Source organism: Beta vulgaris, chromosome 4 (genome assembly GCF_026745355.1).
Source record: "Beta vulgaris subsp. vulgaris cultivar EL10 chromosome 4, EL10.2, whole genome shotgun sequence".
Taxonomy (NCBI): Eukaryota; Viridiplantae; Streptophyta; class Magnoliopsida; order Caryophyllales; family Amaranthaceae; genus Beta; species Beta vulgaris.
In genome coordinates this window covers 55,499,799-55,522,618 of record NC_079205.1, presented here as the reverse complement: position 1 = coordinate 55,522,618, position 22,820 = coordinate 55,499,799, and the positions used below count along the sequence as shown (strand labels likewise).

Below are 22,820 nucleotides of genomic sequence, written 5' to 3'. Positions count from 1 at the left end.
CAACTTGGTTGCCTGCTCTACTTTTATTTTTATACTATTTCATTACATATTTATATAAATATATACACCATGATTTCAAGGGACGTATTATATAACTTTAAATATATATTGTCATATCAAGTGTTATTAGCAAAAAGGGTTTGAAGAACATTAATAACTGATATTTCTATATTCATTTCTTAGGTATATATTGAAGAAACATTTATACATTACATATCATTTATATATTACAATATAATGAAATTTATTGTCTATTTGATAAGATGAGTTACAGGTTATTTTTTTAATAAATTAAATTGAAAAATGTATTTTCTCTTTAATTTTTTTTAATTTACATTTACTATACAGGGTAAATTATAATGTCACTACTTATGTAGGGTTTGCAAAAGCTAACTCAATACGAAATATGACCCGAACCTAACCCAAAATAAGCAGGTTAGGGTTGAAACTTTGACCGATTTTCTAACCCATTGATTAAACAAGTAGGTTAAGGTTGACATTTTCGACTCGAAATTGACATGCTTTGACTTTATTAACTTTCATATATGTAGAAAATTTTCGAAAAATATATTGATAAATCTAAAATTTGGTTTAAAAAATAAATATTGCTAAAATTGGTCACAATTATTATAAGAAAATATTAAACATGTATACTTTCAACAATGAACTCTCTCATATATACTTTTAAGAAAATAATTAATTTTTTGTATAGTAATAATTATGATTAAATGGGTTAAAGGGTAATTCTTTATCAAATAGGTCGGGTCAGGGTTGAGTATTTCATTCTGTTTATTAAATGTTGGTTGCCTGCTCTACTTTTATGTTTATACTATTTCATTACATATTTATATAAATATAGATACACCATGATTTCAAGGGACGTATTATATAATTTTAAATATATATTGTCATATCAAGAGTTATTAGCAAAAAGGGTTTGAAAAACATTAGTAGCTGATAAAAAATGAAAACTCAAATGTTACCACAAACGTATAGTACAAAGAAGTGGTTCAAAATGTTTTTAAAATACTCTTATTATTAGCGTTATTTAATAATTCATTTGTGATGTTCATTCACTTCGTTGAGATACAGGGTTTTTTCGTATTTCCTCTTCAATAAATGCTACATGCAGACTTGCAGTGTTTTACCATGCATAACATAATATATACACATTCTTATTTGATATACAAAATTAAATCAAAAACATAAACTTCCCGTGCATTTTTGCACGGGTGGAAAACTAGTTGAGTTAAATAACAATGCCATCCTATTAAAATGTAACACGTATCATAATTTCAAAGTCGAATTCATTACAGCAGAAGTAGATAAAAAATTGACTTATTTTAAGAAAATCAACCAAAGATTGACTTATTAAAATAATTTTTCCAATATAAAATGAGCAAGAGAGAGCATAGTACTATGGAAGGCTTTGGTTGACTTTGGACTATGGAGTATATATTCCTAATTTCAAATTTTTCATTCCCACGAATTTCTACTCTGTTGTTGAAGTAGCAAATTAATTCCTTTATGTTGTAATTTCTTTTTGCAGATGTTTATTTCTATTTATTTATTAAGAATTGGTAATAAAACCTCCCTGAAAATGGTTCGAATTAATTTTAATAATCAAACACCATGTTTGATTTCTTCATTCTTATTTCTCTTCTGGGTTTTTCTCTCAATCACAGGTGGAAAATCAATTTAGCATCTTCAATCAAAGGATCAATAAATTTCAAATTTAGCAGGCACGTTCTTTGTTTTAATTACGAAATCTTCATTTGGCACTGTTTTGCATGTAATATTACTATTGTTTGAATTGCAAATTAGTTGAATTTGTTATATAGTTATATTTATCTGCAATTTTTAGGAATTCAGCACTGTTTTTCATGTAAATTATTCTTTGCCTACTATTTGCTTGTAGTTTAGGCAAATTTCCAGAGTATTATATAGTTTATTGTTGCATTATTTCAGAAGGAATGCGAAATAGTAACAGCTACTAGTAGTATATATATTATCTTTGCTAGTTGTCAATTTGATTGCTATGAGTTAATTTCATGATGCTAATATTATATCTATCCATTAATAAAAAAAATGCATGACTTAGCTACCCATTTTCTTTATACTGATTAAGAGTTAGGTTAGGTTCAACACTTATTGGTTAGATTGCAGATTTAATTAATCTGGTCCGAATAAGCGGCGTTTTTTATTCATATTGTTTTTAAGCTTAGAAATTTGTATGGAAATGATTAATTACCTGTTGCAATATACTACACTTAATCTAAGGGAATCTTAGACTTGCTTTGCTCAAGTACTACTTCTATATAACTCATGGAAGTATTAGAATGCTCGATGACGGCATCATTGGTTACATCACTAATGCATCATGTTGTTAAGCTTTAAACGTACCTACCATCTTAGTTACATGGACTCTTCAATTCACCTTAAGTACCCGTGTTGGATCCTTGACACTAAGGACGTGGAAACGAATACTTGGGCACTTCATTTTGGGCCAAAATCATTGAAAATTTTCATAGATAACGGAGGCAGACACTTGAACATGTACCCATGTCAGACATGGGTATACGAGTCTAGGTAACATAGGCTACCACTACAAACAACTCTTTTGGTTTAATACATTCGCTACTGGCTAGATGGGTAACAGACTGACAGCCTCGATTTCTTCGAGTTGACTTCAAAATTGTATACTCCCCTCTGGTCCTCTCTCCTTGTATATTTTTAGTTCATTACATTATTGTGATTACTGAATGTAATGTCCTGCCAGAACATAAGACGACATAATGAATCTTTTTATTAACTAGTAGAATAATATATTATTGTAGTACTGGATGTTAATGGGTTAACTGCCAAATTCAACGTTCAACGTTTTAATAGTATGTCCATTCTGCTTAAATAAACAAGTTGTTTGTACTCGTCATATCATATCCAATTCCTGTTACAAATTTAGTGAAAACGAAATGATGAATTTAGTGAAAACGAAATGATGAATTTAGTGAGACCATTTTGGAAAATGATGAATTTGGCAATAGCAGTTTAATCCTTGATTTATACAACCATATCTTACCTGGATAAAGAGTTTAGCTGGAAACAGACGAGTATCTTCGTAGAACAAGTTTCAAATGCACCTATCATGCCTTTCGTTTCTAAGAGTGTCATCAGATACACATCAGTTTAAACAACTCTCTGGTGGTACTCATCATTCATGATCGGCATGTTTAAGTTTTAGTTAATAGAAGATGAGTCTATCCAGCATTGAGCATTAGCAAGTGTCTTGCTAATCTCTTTCATAATGGAGTGACCATCCCTTTTTTCTTGTATGTGTACTCTTCTTTAGTCTCTTTGACTAGACAAAAATCCTTCTAGGTCTGTTTATAGTAAATTAGTATACATATAAAATATGCCGTATGCTTATAACATTATGCATATGACGTGATTATTATGTTGCATGCAACTCTGTGAATTATTAATGTATCATAGCCTTGAAGTTAGTTGTCTACATTGAACTACTGTTCCACATGAAAAAAAAAAGTCAAATTTTGTTTCTTGCTAATCTGAATTATTTTCTGGATAATGATGTTTAACCATGCAATATTTTAAGGAAAAAAACATAGGCATACAAGTTTTTCAGATCGTCTCATCCTTCTCTCTTGCTTTTGTTGAAGGAGCCAGATGCTGCAGTATTTCCTTTTCTAAGCACCCCTCTAGTCCACATTTTCAGCATGTGCATTAAATAATTTCATGGCATGCAATTGACTCTAAATTTTTCTCCTGCTTCCCTGTCTCCTTTGCTTCTTTGAATCTTTTCTAGTCTTATTCTTATGGCTCAATTTTTCGGTCCAGATGAAACTAAGGCTCTGCAACCTGATCTGGTGGAGACAGGGAATAGTTGCAGGCTATCATTACAGAGCCAGAATTCCAGTTTCAGAAGAAATTCATCATTGGGTTCTTCAAAAGGTTCCCTTGATGAGGAGTTCATTCGGGAATGGGCTAAAATCGAGAGGTTACCAACCTATCAAAGGTCAAGGGTGTTTCTGTTTGACGACTATGATGGTGAAAGCACAACTAATGTCAATGGAAAACGGATGATTGATGTTTCCATGCTTGGACCTCTAGACCGGCGTCTTTTCATTGAGAAGCTCATCAAACAGATTGAACAAGATAACCTTCAGCTGTTAAAGAAACTCAGGAAAAGAATGGACAAGTAAGTATTATCACCATCTATGCATGAGATGAGTAAAATGTGTCTGCTTCGCTGTTGCTAATATATTGAACAATTTATAGCTATGTTACTCTGACACCTTCATTTACCTCAAAAACCGTGTGTCGTGTCATGTACGACACGATACTTCACCTGGATACTTCATTGTAAACTAAAAACTTGTCTTTTTTCTACAAAATAGCCGAGTCGGACACTTGGACACCCGTATCCGAGTAGACACTCAATCTGTGTCTGAGCAACATAGATTTATAGTGTGATACTTCTGTCACTGGTACTTGGAGGAGGTGATATGAAGGATATTCACAAGAGCTATTGGGGCTACGACATCACCATGTCCCAAATTCTACTTTTTATGACTGCTCGTCTCACTACACGTCCTAGTTAATTTTTCTATTCAATTAGAGCTTGATTTTTTTTGTTGGGGATAATTGGTCTTGACTCTTTTCAAATACTCTCTGGATCCAATACATGTTTGCTTGTTAATCAGTCTATACTAAGTACTGTATAGTCCTCCCATAGAGTGTGCATGTTGTTCCATGTTTGATGTCATAAAATGCTTGCTAGATTTACCTTTTCAAGATATTAATTTGACTTTCACATACTTATTCTATAGTGTAGTTAATGCTAACATGAACTTTTCTTAATTGTAACGGAATTCAGACTAGCGCAAAACTACAAACAGTATGGGTTAGACAGATTAATGCATACTGAATCCAGGGGAATGCAATTTTTCTAAGCAATATCATCCTTTCTAGATTACTTTATTCAAATAATCCTTCTGTCCTAGAATAGTTTACACACTTCATTTGAGTGGCGGACCCTGTTCTGGTTAGTTGTATGAGAAAGTAGATGTGATTGGAGTTAGTGGTATATTGTTACTCAGGAGAGAGGGAGAGATAGAGTAGATGAAATTGTTGATAGTGGGTAATTTTTTTTGAGAGAGAAAAAGTAGATATGATTAATTGGGAAAGTGTGTTATTTAGTATAATAGGGAAACAAAAAAGGTGGATATGGTCCCATATCTAAAATAGGAGTGTGTAGAATTATTCTGAAGTATGTAAAATAATTTACATACTTTATACACACTCCTATTTCAGAAAGTATGCAAATTATTCTTCGCCAAAGGGAGTAGTAAATACTGGCTTACATAGAATTAATTAAAGCAATATCAGTTAACTAGAAAAATACACTATAGCAATATCAGAGAAATAATAAACATTATAAGAGCTGATTGGTAATTATTACTGGGATAAAATAAAATGCAGGACTGTTGTCAGTGAGTGTGGAAAACAGGGACCCCTTTAGCTTTATTTGCTATTGGGCTTACTTCCAAGTACTTCTTTTATATGCTAAATTAGCTTTTTGCTTGCTTGGAACTCTGGCTAGCAGCACCTCATATTGCTGGGGAAGTATGACTGCCAATGACATCGAGAGAGTAGACAAATTCCAATAGGATTAACCGATTAAACAAAAAGATATCTTGCAGAGGTGTTCTGTTGCAGCATATACTCTTTATATCCTACAGTTGCTTCATTGCGTGATCTTTCAAGCATCTGCATATGTGGCCACTTTAATATAAAGACTCAAGGTTTCCACTGCAGCTTATGACCATTGTAGTTCGTAAAGATATATCGAACTGTAACCCCCATGTACCCACTTGTCGTAGAATTTAGGAATTTCGTCTGTTTGTGCCACAATTTGTATGATTTAATCTTTCTGGTTCCTTGATTATCACTACGCTATACACTGACTATGATACATCCAAAAGTAAGTGTACCTTTCACTTTCTAGCCTCAAGACTTGACTGCAAGGAAATCCATTCCATCTGTTGTGTTTATGATCTTTTGCTAACTTTCACAACTCTCCTCTCGTGTAGAGTTGGCTTACATTTTCCTGCTGTCAAGGTGAAGTACAAAAATCTTTTTGTGGACATGAGGTGTGAGGTTGTGGATGGCAAGCCCCTTCCTACTCTCTATAACTCTTTGAAAAGCAGTCTCTCTGTAAGTATAAAGTATTTGGAGAATGTCAGATGTAATAGTTTTCTCATGGTGCTGCAGCTCTTACTGTAATTAGCATCATGTTTGTCTAGGTGATAGACTGTGGTTTCTTATTATGGCTATTTTATGAATACTTATAGACTAATATTATGAGAAAGACAAGGTTTTTCAAGAGACAGAAATGTCTAATTTGAGAACCTTAGTCCATAGCCCTTACTCTGAGTCTCAGACTTATTTTATATTGTCGTATTGTGCAGGTCTTTACCAATTTATTGGGGTCTGATCAACAAGAAGCAAAACTTGACATTATCAAGGATGTCAGTGGCGTAATCAAACCTGGGAGGTCAGTAATGAAATGATCTTCAATTTGGTTATTTTTCCCATAACATGGAAATTATAAAAGAGAAAACACCTATTTTATGTTTAGAAGCTTGCATGTGGTCTTCACGACTGCTACATATTATATCCTTGAATATGTATCGTTTTTCAGGGTATATCTTATGTTCTTGTCCTGGTAGAATTTTGGTTTCTCTTTTTGGACTAAAAATCAGCTAATGATTCACTGCAATAAAAATGAGCACATTTAGATAAGTTCCAGTACACCGTTCATTTGCAGTCTTGTGGACAATGTGCATTACGTCAATGTTTTCTGTTCCAACATTCAACATTGTGACGCTGAGTCCTGATTCTGCTGGAAGAATGACAACACTGACAAAGCGTTACTGCATAATGAATGTTTGCTTATACTTTCAGACTGGGCAAGTTGTCATTTTTCAATATGTTGCCTAACGCATTATATTATTCTCCACTTTCTTTGGGGGTTGAGGTGTGTGGGTTGGAGTTTGGCTAGTGCACAATAGTAAAGTACTAGAATAATTTGTATTAGAGGCTGAGAATTAGTCTTTCTTTTTCTAAAGCAAAACATGGTTCCCCTTGCAGAGATCTCCTTGACTAGTGCACTTATGTAGTTGCTAATAATTTTGCAGGATGACTCTACTACTTGGTCCACCTGGATGTGGGAAGACCTCTCTTTTGCTAGCACTCTCAGGAAACCTTGACAGCTCTTTGGAGGTTCTTTTAATATATGAGCTTGCCTTTTCTTCTATGTGCTTCTATGATATCTCCCAATGTAGCTTACACATTTACTTGAGTATTTTTGTGGACTTTGGTTCTGGATGGGAGGTTAAAAGTTTAGGTTTTTACTGAACTAGGAGTTTCACCTCATTGGATGTCAAGTGTAGAAGTGCACATATATTATGCACATTAAGTCAAAATATATGAAAAAAGAACCTTCCTCATCCTTCTCATTTTAAGAATCTTCTCATTTGATCATAAATAGTTTGAGTTTTTGTTTTCCAGTGGAGCCAGTGTTTTCTGACTCCTGCATACATGGTGTCTTTTTTTCTTTTCTAATTGCAGATTAAAGGAGATGTTGAGTACAATGGGCATAAACTTGAACAATTCGTTCCACAGAAAACTTCTGCTTATATAAGCCAACATGACCTGCACATCCCTGAAATGACGGTGAGAGAGACAATTGATTTTTCAGCTCGTTGTCAGGGTGTAGGAAGCCGCGCAGGTGAATATTAGACAGTTTTTGGATAATGATATTTTGCAACACCATTTATTATTATCAAAATAATTATGGAAAATGTTGCTTCTTAGACTTGTTGATTGAGGTCTGTAGACGGGAGAAGCAGGAAGGAATCATTCCAGATCCAGATATAGATGCATACATGAAGGTATATTAGCAATATTGTGCCTTTGATACTTATCTTCTGTTACACTGCTATTTTCATCCCCTGCTTCCTTCAATTAGGCACTACATGTAGGTACTGATTAATCTTAAAATGGATGATTTATCTTCTATTGCGCTAGTTGTCTCAATATAGATTTTGAAACATCTCATCTTGCTTTGGCATCTTAATATTTGTATTTAATATCAATTTACTTTAAACTGACTCCACCGGAAGAAAGCTCTCACGTCTCTCCCATTGTGGGATTGGTGTTTGTTTGTTATACATGGGAATTCAATTCCCATGGGAACTTCCATTTCCGAGGAAGTTATTTCCCTTATGTAATTCCTAGAAAATGGCCTTAATATGTTTGATTGACATAAGGAATGTGCACTTCCCATGAATTGATGCGGGAATTCTGAATGACGGGGTTGCCCACGTTTTGTGGGAATTTCAATTTCCCAAGGAATTTTCATTGCCCCTGTTTTCCCCACTTTCTGTCAACCAAACCAGTGATACAAGGAACGAAATTCGATACGAAACGCGGGACGGAAACGGAAACGGGAAACGCTACCTTGAGTGAATCGGGAACGTTTGGTGTTTAGTTTAATATATATATATTTTTTTAAAAATCTGAAAAAACAGAACTAAAAATGTATTTAAAATTAAAATATTAATTACCATTAATCCATTTCTCAAAATATGATTACATAAAAGAAAAAACAAGAAAAACCTCCATAGTTCATAACTTCATACTTCATAAGTTCATATTACCTAGTACATAAACGTCCAAAAGTTAACTAACAAAGTGACAAACACATGAAAGGTTTCTACTCTCAATTACATCATCAAAATATTTTTAGTTCTCAATCTGCATATCTTTGGGTACTTGAAGAAGAAAAAGGAAACGCCATGACCACCGTACTGAGACGCGAACTGCAGCAATTTGGGCCGCGTTTGTTTGCGCGATTCGGTACGAACGACTCAGGACGCGATTCGGCCGTACGTCCCACGTTCCTGGTTTCACTGAACCAAACAACTACCCATATTAGAAAATCATGGGAGTTTCCATTGCCTACATAATTTGCTGTATACCAAAAAACCACTTGATTTCCGAGTTATGGGCTGTGGTGAGTTTTGCATAACAGGAAAAGACACTCGACTATTATGCTATAAAAACCCTTTGGTCATGGTCATCGAGAAAAAAGCCAACTCCAACAACCCCAACAAGTCAATGAACTCCATTCCGCTTGATTTGAACTTTTGAAGTGTCCCCCCCCCCCCCCCTAAGATAGACACTCCACAGAAGGGACTGTCCATTTATCTTTCATCCTGGAACCACTACTCTTTCACAAGGATTAGATGAGGTTTTATAAGGCAGTTGTTAATTTCTATGTCTATCTTCCAATTTATTAACTGCCAGAAGAACTATGTTCCTTTTTTTTTTTTCCCCACTACGTCTCTCTAAATTAAGTGTTTGATAGTGATCAAAGTAATGCATGTGATTTGGTTTGAGGCTTATTTGAAAGAAGCATACGGTTTTCAGATGATAGTTGTCTTTGGTTCTACTGTGGTCAACTCGTAACCTTTTCAATTTGTTTATCTTATGTATTATGATGTAGTTTAAAATGTTTAGAAATTGTGCTTAATGAGACTAGAATTTGTTTATCTGGCAGGCAATATCTGTTGAAGGATTGAAAAGTTCCTTACAGACAGACTATATACTAAAAGTAACTCTCTGGAAAACCCTCTCTCATTTTGATTTTTGTAGTTAGCTTGTGGTCTAAAATTTTGCTATGAATCATGCACTAAACTACTGAACGTCTGTTCTCCGGCAGATTCTTGGACTTGATGTATGTGCTGACACACTGGTTGGAGATGCTATGAGGAGAGGCATTTCAGGTGGTCAAAAGAAAAGATTGACTACAGGTGCTCAAATTAATTGTGCCTTGAACTACTATTCTTGGATTAAAATCAGAACACACCCACATTCGGAAATATCATCGTTCTTATGAAATTTTGCAGGGGAGATGATTGTCGGGCCAACAAAGGTGCTATTCATGGATGAGATAACGAATGGTTTGGACAGTTCTACCGCATTTCAGATTGTTTCATATATTCAACAGTTAGTCCACATTACAGATGCATCTGCATTGATCGCCCTTCTTCAGACAGCACCAGAAACCTTTGATCTTTTTGATGATGTGATCTTAATGGCAGAAGGAAAGATAGTGTATCATGGTCCACGTGATCATGTAGTGCAATTCTTTGAGACCTGTGGCTTTAGGTGTCCCAAGAGGAAGGGAATAGCTGACTTCCTTCAGGAGGTAGCAGTTTTCATTCCTGGTATCTGGTGACGAGCATTTAGTATTATAAAGTGGCTGCCGATTTCCTTTTGCTTGAGATAAACTCTTAATTTCTTTATGTCGCATTTTACAGGTGATTTCACAAAAAGACCAATCACAGTATTGGTTTCTTGAAAAACCTTATGGCTATATGTCTGTAGATATGTTCTGTGAGAAATTTAGGGTATCTCATGTTGGAAAGACTCTATACGAGGAGGTTTCACAGCCACCTGTGAAGATGCAGGATGATGAGAATGCTATCTCCTTTTCCAAGTTTTCTCTGCCAAAGGGAGAACTCTTCAAAGCTTGTTTGTCAAGGGAATGTCTGCTTATGAAGAGAAATTCTTTTATATATATATTTAAAATAATTCAGGTTGTTAATGTTGTGCTTAGACTTTTTTTTTCCCTTCTATGGATTTTTCTTTTGACCAACAAGTTCAAATGTTAATTACTATGTTGCATGGATTTGCTGTAGCAAATGTTTATGTGTGTAAGTGGGTGCGTGTGTGTGTGTGTGTCACGTATGATTCATTGAACATGTAAAAAGCTTCTACTGACATAGTAATTATAAAAAGTAGCTACACAACTTTGAGGTTATGGTATCAAATCTTGGCCGCACCCCTGCATAGTGGCCGGATTGTTAAGGTTTTCAAGCTTACAGCGACTGCAATACTAGGCCGCGACAACTGTGAACCATCTGTATTGTCGTGAATTTCACATCCAAGATTTTAAACCATTCCCTAACCCCTTTCCCCCACCCCAACACCACCCAAAAAAAATCTAAAATTGAAGTTCTTCTATTGGTTGAGTCCATTGTTCATTGAACATAGCGTTCATTTAGTAGAGCTTAATCGAATTGCAGCCTAATTTCTTTTCTTTTCCTGAATTTTCACTTGCAGTTGGTCATTATAGCTATTATAACAATGACTGTATTTCTGCGTACACGGATGCATGTTGATATTCTGCATGCAAATTACTATTTGGGCTCTCTGTTTTATGGTCTTGTCATGCTTCTTGTTGATGGATTTCCAGAAGTGTCTATGACGATCATGAGACTTCCTGTTTTTTACAAACAGAGAGACCTCTATTTTTATCCCGCTTGGGCTTATGCTATTCCAGCGACTCTCCTCAAGGTTCCATTGTCCATTTTGCTTGCTGTTCTGTGGACATCACTGACTTACTATACCATTGGATATGCTCCAGAAGTTGGAAGGTGAGTTTCCTTGAGTCTTGTGCCGAGTTCCTCAAAGTTGTTTTTACGTATAATATATTGACGATCAATTTTTTTACCTTAAAGCATTATCTCATTGTATTGCATCTTTTTGTATTGGACACTTCGTCATAATGATTCCGTTTTATACACTAAGCTTAACCCATTAATTGAAATAAGGTCGTCTGCTATGGGTTTACAGAATTACCTATGACCCTTTTATATGGGAAAGGGCTCTCTCTCTCTCCCCCCACCCTCTGTACATTTGTGATTGCGCATACAGTTCCCAGTGATAGTATAATTGAATCAGGGTATTGATTTGTTAGACTACAGTTTGTTTTCTAGCTTATTGTACCCCGTCTTTTGCCATATGAAAATATCTTTGCCTACTACAGTTGACCGCTTAGGATTGATATTGCACACATCTAGACATCCTCTGGCCTCGCCGATGCTGAAATTCATATTTGGTTGTCGTTGCCATTGCCTTGTTTGATGCGTCTTACTCTTACGCTCCTTAATTTAAGTAATTGGATGGTGGTGTAAAATTAAATCATTAATTGTGTATTTCAGGTTCTTCTGCCAAGTTCTTCTGTTTTCGGGAGTGCACTTAGCATCAGTAACCATGTTCCGGTTCTTGGCTTCTCTCTTTCAAACCATAGTTGTTTCCAATCTTGCGTCCGTTTATTTCTTACTGTTTGCCTTTATATTCAGCGGATTCATAATCCCGAAATGTAAGTATACTAATGAAGCTTTTACTTGATAGGATTTTCTAATCATCTGATTATAACACCTACATGTGTGTTTGCTTGCAGCTTCCATGCCGGTATGGTTAGAATGGGGATTTTGGGTTGTGCCACTTACTTATGGTGAGACTGGTCTTGCTACTAATGAATTTCTTGCTCCGAGATGGCAGAAGGTAAGCAGTTCATTGAAGTTTGAGGCATTATAATTGTGATCCAAGTTTTTATGAGAAAAGGTTTGACCGGCTAGAATGATCTTAATATAGATCCATTAATTTAATGATTTTTCTGGAGGATATGCTTTGAGAACCTACTATGAGATTATCATGGCTGTTCTTCCATTGTGTAAATTTTAAGTTGTTGGTATTTAGTATTGTCAACGTTGATAGCTAGTTGGCTAACACACCTGACATGAGTGCATTGTTCGGTGTGTGGATTACAAAATTCTAGCTTGCAGTGTCATCCTTTTAAGATAAATGAACTTCTTTGCTGTGCATCTGATATCAGTGCCTAAATCTTAAGACTTTGGCACCGTCACGTTTTTTGGAGACGTCTAAAGGTTGCTAGTGTTTACTTCACTCTTAGATTTGGTGTAATATATTCTCAGTCATTTGCTGATCCTCGTTTTTATCTATAGATGCTTTCTTCAAACACAACAATTGGCCAAGAAGTTCTACAATCCCGTGGTCTACTGTTTGATGGTTACTTTTTCTGGGTCTCAGTCGGCGCTCTGTTTGGATTTTCCTTACTTTGCACAGTAGGGTATACTCTGGCATTAACTTTCTTGAAGGGTGAGACCTTTTCTTTCCCCCCTCCCCCCTCTTTAAAAAAAGTCCACAAGTCATTATAACCATATTGATTTTATAGTTTCTTGATTATATTTGTAGCTCCGGTAGCATCTGCAGCTTTTATCTCACGAGAAAAACTTTCTCAATTACAAGAATTGAGACATCCATGTCGAGTGGACGACTTAGAGAGTTGTGGAGACAAAAGTACCGTAGAATCTCAAAAAGGTTAGAAAAGTTCGTTCCTAGTTTTCTTGTTAACTAGTATCGATTTCCTCATAGTTTTACCATCCTGAAATGTCTGGTAATGATGGCAGGTAACATGATTTTGCCCTTCCAACCACTTACAGTAGCATTCCACAATGTGCAATACTACATTGATACCCCCGTGGTAATCTCAAAACCAAAGTTCAGGTTCCTTTATGCAATAAGCTGTTCATAAGCAGCCAGGGCGTGTATAGTGTTTTATTATTCTTCTCTGGTCTCAGGAAATGAGAGAACAAGGCTTTACTGAGAATAAACTCAATCTTCTGCATGATATCACTGGTTCTTTTAAGCCAGGTGTTCTTACGGCATTAATGGGTGTCAGTGGAGCTGGAAAGACGACTCTTCTGGATGTTCTTGCAGGAAGAAAAACTAGTGGCACCATTGAAGGTGATATTCGAATTGGAGGGTATCCGAAGGTGCAGGAGACATTTGCTCGAGTGTCTGGATATTGTGAACAAACAGATATACATTCTCCACATATTACCGTAGAGGAATCGCTGATCTTTTCTGCCTGGCTTCGGCTTCCTGATAATATTGATTCAAACACTAAAACCGTAAGACGTGTAAAGAATTTGCAAGTCTTGCTTCTACGAATGTTTCTGTTACTTACAAAACTTTGTTCGATGCATTTCAGGATTTTGTCAATGAAGTCCTAAAGACTATTGAGCTCAATGAAGTTAAAGATACCTTAGTTGGCTTACCAGGTGTTAATGGTCTATCAACTGAGCAACGAAAGCGGCTCACTATTGCTGTGGAGCTTGTAGCCAACCCATCAATTATATTTATGGATGAACCTACAACAGGTCTTGATGCAAGAGCAGCTGCCATTGTTATTCGAGCAGTAAAGAATATTGCTGTTACTGGTAGAACTGTTGTTTGCACCATCCATCAACCAAGTATGGACATATTTGAGGCATTTGATGAGGTGGGGTACTTCTCTAGTTGACAATAGAACTTGAATCTCAAAACAGATCTAGAGCACATATATCAGAATGAATAAGCTATTGATAGAAAAGAGGAAGATAGTAGGTCATTGTCTACATTTTTCTAAAAGTTGGATTCACCCTAACATGTTGCAGGTCCATAATCATATGCTTTTTTCTAGTAATCTTTGGTTAAAAGTTAATAGATGTTGGCCATAGGTTGATAGACTATACACTTTTAACCAGTTATATGCACTCTGAATCTCTGGCCATTGAACTTATCTCGGTTCTCCAGGCTGATTGATTTGATCACTTAACATCATATAGAATTTTCATGGATAAGGTAAATTTTTGTTCTTTAAGTGATTCATCTTTATCAAATCTAAGGATCTTTTGATTGATGTGTATGAATTATTTTTTTCTGCAGTTGGTTCTTTTAAAAACAGGTGGACGCATAATCTATTCCGGACCTCTGGGCCAGCAGTCAAGTAAGGTTATTGAATATTTTCAGGTTAGATTTTCTTTGCTGAATCTTTCCGTTAGTAATTTAATTTGATGCTTACTGCCTCTTTGATTTTCGTGAGTCTTCCTAAGACTATCTTTCTCTTTGGAATTGAATAGTCTATACCTGGCATGCCCAAGATTAGAGATAACTATAATCCCGCGACATGGATATTAGAGGTTACTTCTGCATCTGCTGAAATCGAACTGGGTATCGATTTTGCAGAAGTTTACAATAGCTCTGTGCTATGCCAGTAAGTTCTGTCATCAATGGATGCACTAACCTTTATTGATCATGGTCTTTCTTTCCGTTTCTAGTAGATACAGTTTTACAGGTTTCTTTTTGTGCCTTCCTTCATCATGTTAACTTCAGGAAGAATGAAGAATTTGTTCAGCAGCTAAGTATCCCTTCTGTGGGCTCAAGGGATCTCCATTTTCGTAGTCGCTTCTCATTATCTGGTTGGGGACAATATAAATCTTGCCTGTGGAAACAACAGCTATCTTACTGGAGAAGCCCTTCATACAATTTGACACGCCTCATGTTTGCCTTTGTGTCATCCCTTATTTTTGGATTGCTGTTCTGGCAGCAAGGGAGGAACATGTAAGTTGGGGTAATTTCCTAAGAAATCTGAACTTAGAGAGCGTTTGGTTGAGTGGAAAATATGTTCTAGGAAAAGTGGGTTTCCTGTTTTCCTTTGTTTGGTTGGCAAGGAGTGGTAAATTGTTTTTCAAAAGGTGGAAAATAGTTCTCCTAATGGAGGAAAACCTTTTCGTTCTTGAAGGAAGGAATGCCACATTTCCGCTCCCTTCCATTTCCATTTTTTCTTCTCTCGATTACTTTCTGTGCTAGAAACCAAACAAAGAAAAACTAAACTACATTTGCGTTCTTTGCCCTTGTTATATATCTTTTCATGGAGAATTGTTTTCCATCTATAACCAAACGGATTCTTATTCATTCAATCAAGTTGCCAGTTACCATTTACCAGAATAACCGCTATCTTATGCCTAGTGGCTAGTGTCAGTTCAGAAATATCATATTCCGAAAAGAAATATCTAGCTTTCTTGTGGTTTTCATGTAAATGGCAGAGAAATTTCTTTGTGAGTATTGCGTAAAGTTTTAATAGTCGTACAGAAAATTTCTCCTAGGCTATCATTTATGTAATTTCCTGAATTATGAAGAACTCAACAGAGTTCTATGCTTGTTCACTTTTCAGTACTTAACTACTTCCTCCGTTTCTTTTTACTTGCAACATAAATTTAAGAAGAAGATTAGAGAAGGTAAACGGACAAATTAATCAAAATAATTTAAACAGTGGTAAGAGGGATAGGTTATTATATTAAGGCTTAAAATAATTTGATTAATTTGTCAGTTTACCTTCTCGAATCTTCTCCTTAAACTGCGTGCCAAGGAGCTATGTCGCAACTCACAAGTAAAAAGGAAGGGAGGAAGTATATAACATGTGCTTGCAACTGCTAAACCATTCCATTGATACCTTACTGGATTACATCTTAGTTGGAAATTTAATTTTCATAATTTGAAGAATGTTGCTTTCTTGTCACTTTAGCCTTTTGTTCATTAAAATGGCAGAAAAGATCAGCAGAGTATATTCACAGTATTTGGTTCCATGTTTGCTGCTGTGATGTTCTTGGGAATAAACAACTGCAGCCCTGTTCTTCCTCACATTGCAACAGAAAAAACTGTCGTTTATCGGGAAAGATTTGCAGGGATGTACTCCTCATGGGCTTATTCTTTTGCACAGGTATAGTGGTTTAATGGTTTCCCCAATTCCTGGTCCCATTTGGACCTCTCTGGAGTCACTAGAAATGGCCTAGTTCTGATACTGAGTAATGATGCATTCAGCACACAAGAAATTACAATTATTTGCTTCATCTTAAGTATTTGTCCTAATCTACATAGTCACAATTCATGTCTAATATAGTACCATCATGCCGATTATATATATTCGCTTACCTCCTTTTAAGATCTTGTTGTTTTACTCGCCTCCTTACATTGCAGAGAACTGAAATTATCTGCTTACTAAATTTATCAACGAACTTTATATTATAAGGGAGGAGGATTACGTGGCTAGAAGGCGTTTGCCTTCTAGCTTCCTGTTGTGGTCAAAATTTGCAATTAAGTTTAGCTTTTGCAAACTTAATGTTTATTGCTTGTTTCACTTACCTAGCTTTTCATTTGCAGGTCACTGTTGAGATCCCTTATCTTCTTACTGTGGCTTTGATATTCACAATTATCACATATCCGATGATCGGGTATTACTCATCAGCCTACAAGGTGTTCTGGTACTTCTATGCCATGTCTTGCACTTTGATGTATTTCAATTACATGGGTATGATGCTCATATCGTTGACACCAAACTCCCAACTGGCTGCTATTACAGCATCAGCGATATATGCACTGATGAATTTGTTTTCTGGATTTTTGATCCCTCAACCGGTAAGCTACTCCTATCCAAATCTATAATAATATTGCAAAATAATGCATCTGACGTCTTTAATGTATTTGAATCTTGTAGAAAGATTAACATTCCTTTCCCAAAGATGACTTCGCTCAACTAATTTAAGATTACATTTGTTGCATATGAAGCAGATAATAAATAATCCTGATCTAAAGAATGATCTTATCTATTAATCCCTTCATGGAAAATAATGGTCATGTGTACTATTTAAATCGTATAGAAAGGTGAGCAACTTTCTTAAAGTAGTACACTATGGCGTGATCCTCACATATATTTCCAGTGATGAAGAGAGAAAGATATGAGAGTTCATGATAATTTCTTTACTTTTGGGATAAGCAATGTGACTAATAGGTCTACTCTGGACAAAGGGGAATAATTTCTTGTAGAAGTGGCTGTTTTTTTTTCTTTTCTGGTTTGACTTCAAGACTTGAACTAGAATCAGGAAATGTTTTGTCAACTGAATTGTCTGGCAAGGGATGCTTCTTTATAGTGAAGCTGGTGTGCATTTAATCAAGCAATCTATTGGAAGGGTTTATTTCAGACTGCCTTGTTTTACTTTCAAATGTCAATTAACTTATATCAATGGGAAACTGTAATTAAAGGGCTTCCAACATGGATACGAAGTTAGATGGATTGGTGGTATTATGTATAGAATCAGAAAATGGGTAGTTTGGATAGATTAGATTCAAGTTATATTCAGATTTCAGATGATGAGTCATTTGGTTTGCTTTCGGGTCAGAACCTAGTCTCTTGTCATTAGCTGATAATGCTAATTTATCAATCTTAATGTAATTTCAGATACAATTGGTTTTGGATTGGATATCAACTTATGGGATACCAGTCGATTTTCCCAAGTCTAATTCTATACACAGATAATTATCTTATAACTGGCTATTGAACTTAAGAAAGCTGATATCGTGCAATTGTTTTGCAGCAAATTCCCAAGTGGTGGCTGTGGTTATATTATCTATGTCCATCTTCTTGGACCCTAAATGGTCTGCTGTCTTCTCAGTATGGTGATATACATGAATATATCACTGTTTTTGACAAAACCAAGACGATAGCTTCTTTCGTAGAAGACTACTTTGGGTTTCATCATGATCGTTTGGGCCTCGTTGCTGCTGTCTTAATCATCTTCCCTCTGATGTTTGCATATCTTTTTGCATATTTTATCGGGAAACTCAACTTTCAGAGGAGATGATTAGCTCATTAGCTGTGCAAATGTGTCGATTTGATGGGTTCATCACTTTGGTAAGGTAGGATTTCAAGAGTTTGACAAACAACTTGATACTTGACTAATATATGCATCAAGTGTTGTTTGGTACTTTGGTTAACATTTTAGTTGTCTTCAGATTGTCAGCTTTTTCAAGATGATTGGTAACTTCCCAACCGAAACAGATGGCTATGGCTGCAGTTCTTGCTAGGAAGGAGTAACTGCGCGCATATATTCTTAGGTGAGGCTATTTGAAGAACCATTCTTGATGGTGGAAAACGCATACTCTATGTAGCCCTTCTCTATTCTTTTCTCCGGTTTTCAGGCTATGTGAAATTGGTTACTTCTTGTATGACTTGTAAATATGTAGAAAATCTAGAATATACACCATAGTTTTTTTCTTAGCTTTGATGATGGTAGCAGAGTAGTAGATTATGTATTGTGTGTGTCGTTATTAGGGACAAATTCCCATTAATAAAAGGGACAACTGTTTTTCTTACTTTAATAATAATACTTCTTATTGTTGATCCCTATATGATTTTTCTTTTTTAAGTGTTTATCGTGCATATCTTTATCATAATAATATCAGGGCGTCTCATATAATTTAGGGCTTTGTGTTAAATTAAATTGTAAGGATTGAGAATTTTCAATAAAGAGACTAAAGAATAATTAATGGAGTTGTAAAAAAAAAAAAGAGTAATTAATGGGTTTTTCTTTTGGAGAATAGGAAGAGACTAAGCAAAAACATTGGATAGAAATTAACTCCTTTGAATATGCATCCAATATTATACTCGATAAACTGGAAAGGAATAACATGTAATTACAATTATTATTTTTTTACTTACTTTAAGCGAACAACTAATAGAATTGGACCCTCATATTTTGGGCCTTATCTAGTTATTCACCCTGGACATGAACTTAGCCGCCCTGATTAATATTTGAAGCTACATTTGTGTAAGCAATTAGAAAATGTTGATATATATTGAATTATTAAACCAAAACTAGCAAGTATATATATCTTCGTCTGATATTCACTAAAATGGATTATAATTCCATTGTTCTTATATAAGAAGTGTTCTCATGTAAATTTTATTCTCATATATATAAGAAGTGTTCTTACTCTCATTCTTTTCGAACTCACCAAATAGGTTAACAGAATAAAACGAGAACACCCTCTTTTTAAACCCATCATGTTTTTGTTTTGCTCTCACCTTACGAACTCTTGTAAAGTTTTTTTTAATCTCCCCTCTCACACTCTCATCATTGAGGGTTCTCTCTCTCTTTTCAATCTCACATCTCACAGACTTTTCATGATTAAGATCCCTATAATCTCTATAGTCTATTGATACCATGTTAAGTTTATGTTTGATGAATGCTGACCAATATTGAGATTGTAAATTGATTATCAGACATAAACGTAACAAATTCCCACTTATAAGGAATTTCATCTTATCTTTAAAAAAAAACGTTTTTTCACTAAGTACCCCCGAGTTTTCAGAAAATTCACCTGATACCCCCAAGTTTTCAAAATACACAGGGTACCCCTAAGTTACAAACTAATTCAATCGTATAGCCTTAATGATCAACGATGTTAACTGTTGTTAGTCATTAACCCTAATTTTCTATTTTAAACCCTAATTAATCCCCTAATACTAACCTTAATCCTAACCCTTACCTCTAATCCTAACCCGTAACCCTAAACCATAATCCTCCCACCACCTCGCAGCCCCCTATCCCACCCCACCCCCTCCTCCACCCCCGCAGCACCCTATCCCACCCCCACCCCTCCCCCATCCGTCGTCGTGACTCGTGATCCCAGAATCCAACAACCAAGTCGCCAGCAAGCTTTCCGCTATGGCGTGCGCTCCCAGACAGCCTTATCGCCTTTGTCTTCGAACTGGAGTAGAGTAGAGTAGAGTAGGGGGATTCGACGGGAGAGGGGTGCAAAATTCGCCGAGGCTGGGAGAAGGGGTGCGGAATTCGACGGGGTTGGGGGGAGGGGGTTGGTAATTTGACGGGGTGGTGGGAGGGGGGTTGCTAGGGTGGGGGCTGCCACAGGATGGTGGGACTGCTCGGGTGGGGGCAGTCAGGGGTGGTGGGGAGGGTGGGGGAAGGGGGTTAGGGTTAGGGTTTAATTAGGAGTTAGATTTTAGGGTTAAAACTAACGATATAGTATAATTTGTTTATCCGAACAGACTTTGGTTTATCGATAATTTGTTTAGTTATGTTTAATGATATAGTATTTAGATTCAGATAATTTCAACAAAAATAAGGCGAAAATAATGTATCCTTTATCCGAAAGGATTATAGTTCCGGTCTACTATAAATATATTATATTGATACTTGAAAATGACAGGTAATATAACAATTGTAGACAAATACATAGAGTTCTTTAAGTCTGAAATCTGAGTTATGAATACATGTGGAACATCGAACAGACTTTGGTTTATCGATAATCATGCGCTTTTGGAAATACAAATAAAAAATATTGACAAGGTTGAACTTGCAGCCTGCACAGCATATTCCAAAATCCAAAGTGGTGGCTATGATATATTATTTAATCCCAACATTAGGACACTAAATTAGACAATTAGTATGCACGTTTGCTAAGACGTGGATAAACACGAAGTAATTAAAAATTTAGGCGTATGAAATCAAGACATTTGCTACTTTCATACTCTATTAAATTAACTACTTTGAAGTTTGAATTTCGTCGTGTCTTAATCATCTTTTCCATACAATTTGCATCTCTTTTTGCGTAAATTACTGGAAACATGACCAGAATCTAATATTAGGAGATGGTTATGGCTACAACATGCATAGTTTGATAGATCCGTTTTATTTCGGTTAGGTAGGTTTGTTGTACCACTAGTTTGGTCATCTACAACTACGAGGAATATGTTATGTTTGTTGTAATCTTTTTGATTGGCTCAAATTTGTTGGCTTTTATATTGAGAAAACTAATTTGTAATGGTTTGGTAGTAAACAATTACTCCAATCACCCAATTTACTTACTCTTATAAGTAAAAAAGTAAGATATAATGGGAATGATGTAGCTAGGTAAGAGGGTTCTTAATAAGAGATTGGGATGAATCTTTCTACGATAAGAGTTAGGTATTCTTAATAAGAGATAGGTGTAGACTTTTTTTGAATACGAGTAAGATGCTCTAATAAGAGTCACCTATTGTTATACTAAATAATTGACACTTGGACAGATGTAGGAAGAAAAATATTGACAACTCATGCAAATTTATGAAGAAACGCCAATTAAGAAATAGTGCATTTCTTTGGATGTGCCATAGGTGACTCTTATTTTTAGAGGGAGATGAGGTAGGAGAGGATTAAGGAGAGAAACTAAGAGATACCAAAATAAGAATCTCTAATTATGGATAAGGCAATTGCACCTCTTAATTACTATCAAATTGTTTGCTATATAGGCAAACTCTTTTACTAGTTCTAATACTATACTTTAATTACTATGACTCGTTATGGTTTTTATCAAAGGAAACAAGTGATGATGTTCAACTACTTGAAAACAGGGCCGGTTATGTGGCTGTGCAACCAGTCCAGCCGCACAGGGCCCCCAAATTAATAGGGCCCCCAAATTAATAGGGCCCCCAAATTATCTTAGCTAATATAATTAAATTGGTGTATAATAAAAACAAATGTTGTGTTGCTGGCATAGTGGTAGTGCGTCGTTGTTGCGGTGCATTGTTTTTAAGTTGTCCCATGTTCGAATCCCAACAGGGCTATTTTTAAGATACTTTGGTTAGCTAGCTTCCTTCTTCAAGATTAATGCAAAATTAAAGGAAGTAGAGTTTTCTCCTTTTTTTAATTGGTTTATTCCCAATATGTAATTACATTGGTTTTGTGAAAAGTAAAATTACATAATATTATACTCAGTTTATATATTTCATCTTTCATATATTTTCTACTTCCTTAGTTCATTTCTACTTACATCATTTTTCATTTTTGAAAATTGTAAATTACTTGCATAATATTTTTTTTCTCCCAATAATATGAGTTTTATTTTTTCTTCTCTATATCTCTCTTTTCTCCTTAAAAATGTTCTCAAACTCAATAAAGTAAGATTTAAAATAGAGGAAGTGATAGTTTTTTTAAAATACTTTTTAGGGCCCCTCTTATAATTTTAAAATAATATTTGCACAGGGCCTCCAATTTGTTTAGGACGGCCCTGACCCTTAAGTTCAATGATATGACTTTTTATCTCCCAAATATTTAATTGTTATACCGTTATAGTGTACATATATAAACTTTACTATCCTTTTCGCATTTCTTAGAGATTCTTACAACAAAATGAAGCTAGATTTGCGGTCTGTATAGGTTAACAAGACAATTACTCCCTCCGTCCCTTAATAGAGTGCCCATTTC

The 22,820-nt window shown here is 35.4% G+C and overlaps 1 protein-coding gene across 5 annotated transcripts; it reads left to right on the top strand.

Moving 5' to 3' along the window:
- Window positions 1–1,796: 1,796 nt before the first annotated feature.
- Window positions 1,797–18,961, top strand: LOC104890645 (pleiotropic drug resistance protein 3-like). Of its 5 annotated transcripts, none has more exons than XM_048643319.2 (25): window positions 1,802–4,216; window positions 6,111–6,234; window positions 6,489–6,574; window positions 7,218–7,302; window positions 7,651–7,810; window positions 7,897–7,973; window positions 9,644–9,697; window positions 9,806–9,896; window positions 9,993–10,294; window positions 10,407–10,685; window positions 11,212–11,525; window positions 12,093–12,253; window positions 12,335–12,438; window positions 12,900–13,053; window positions 13,150–13,275; window positions 13,365–13,438; window positions 13,536–13,868; window positions 13,949–14,239; window positions 14,665–14,748; window positions 14,859–14,992; window positions 15,112–15,339; window positions 16,327–16,498; window positions 16,939–17,031; window positions 17,138–17,193; window positions 18,150–18,290. In XM_048643319.2, exons 1-24 carry the CDS (start codon window positions 3,834–3,836, stop codon window positions 17,156–17,158), a joined length of 3,930 nt encoding a protein of 1,309 aa, XP_048499276.1. In that variant the 5' UTR covers window positions 1,802–3,833; the 3' UTR covers window positions 17,159–17,193; window positions 18,150–18,290. The 5 variants fall into 5 exon arrangements, with proteins under 5 accessions (XP_048499278.1, XP_048499276.1, XP_048499275.1 ...); XM_048643318.2 differs by adding an exon at window positions 18,568–18,961 and having other exon boundaries at window positions 3,819–4,216; window positions 16,939–17,193; window positions 18,150–18,466; XM_057394383.1 differs by adding an exon at window positions 18,568–18,961 and having other exon boundaries at window positions 3,819–4,216; window positions 16,939–17,193; window positions 18,150–18,471.
- Window positions 18,962–22,820: the final 3,859 nt, after the last annotated feature.

Coding starts and splice junctions, on each gene's coding strand:
- LOC104890645 (XM_048643318.2), top strand. CDS start 3,834: ATGGCTCAATTTTTCGGTCCAGATGAAACTAAGGCTCTGCAACCTGAT. Junction 6,235..6,488: donor CTTTGAAAAGCAGTCTCTCT/GTAAGTATAAAG, acceptor CGTATTGTGCAG/GTCTTTACCAATTTATTGGG. Junction 14,749..14,858: donor AGGTTATTGAATATTTTCAG/GTTAGATTTTCT, acceptor GGAATTGAATAG/TCTATACCTGGCATGCCCAA.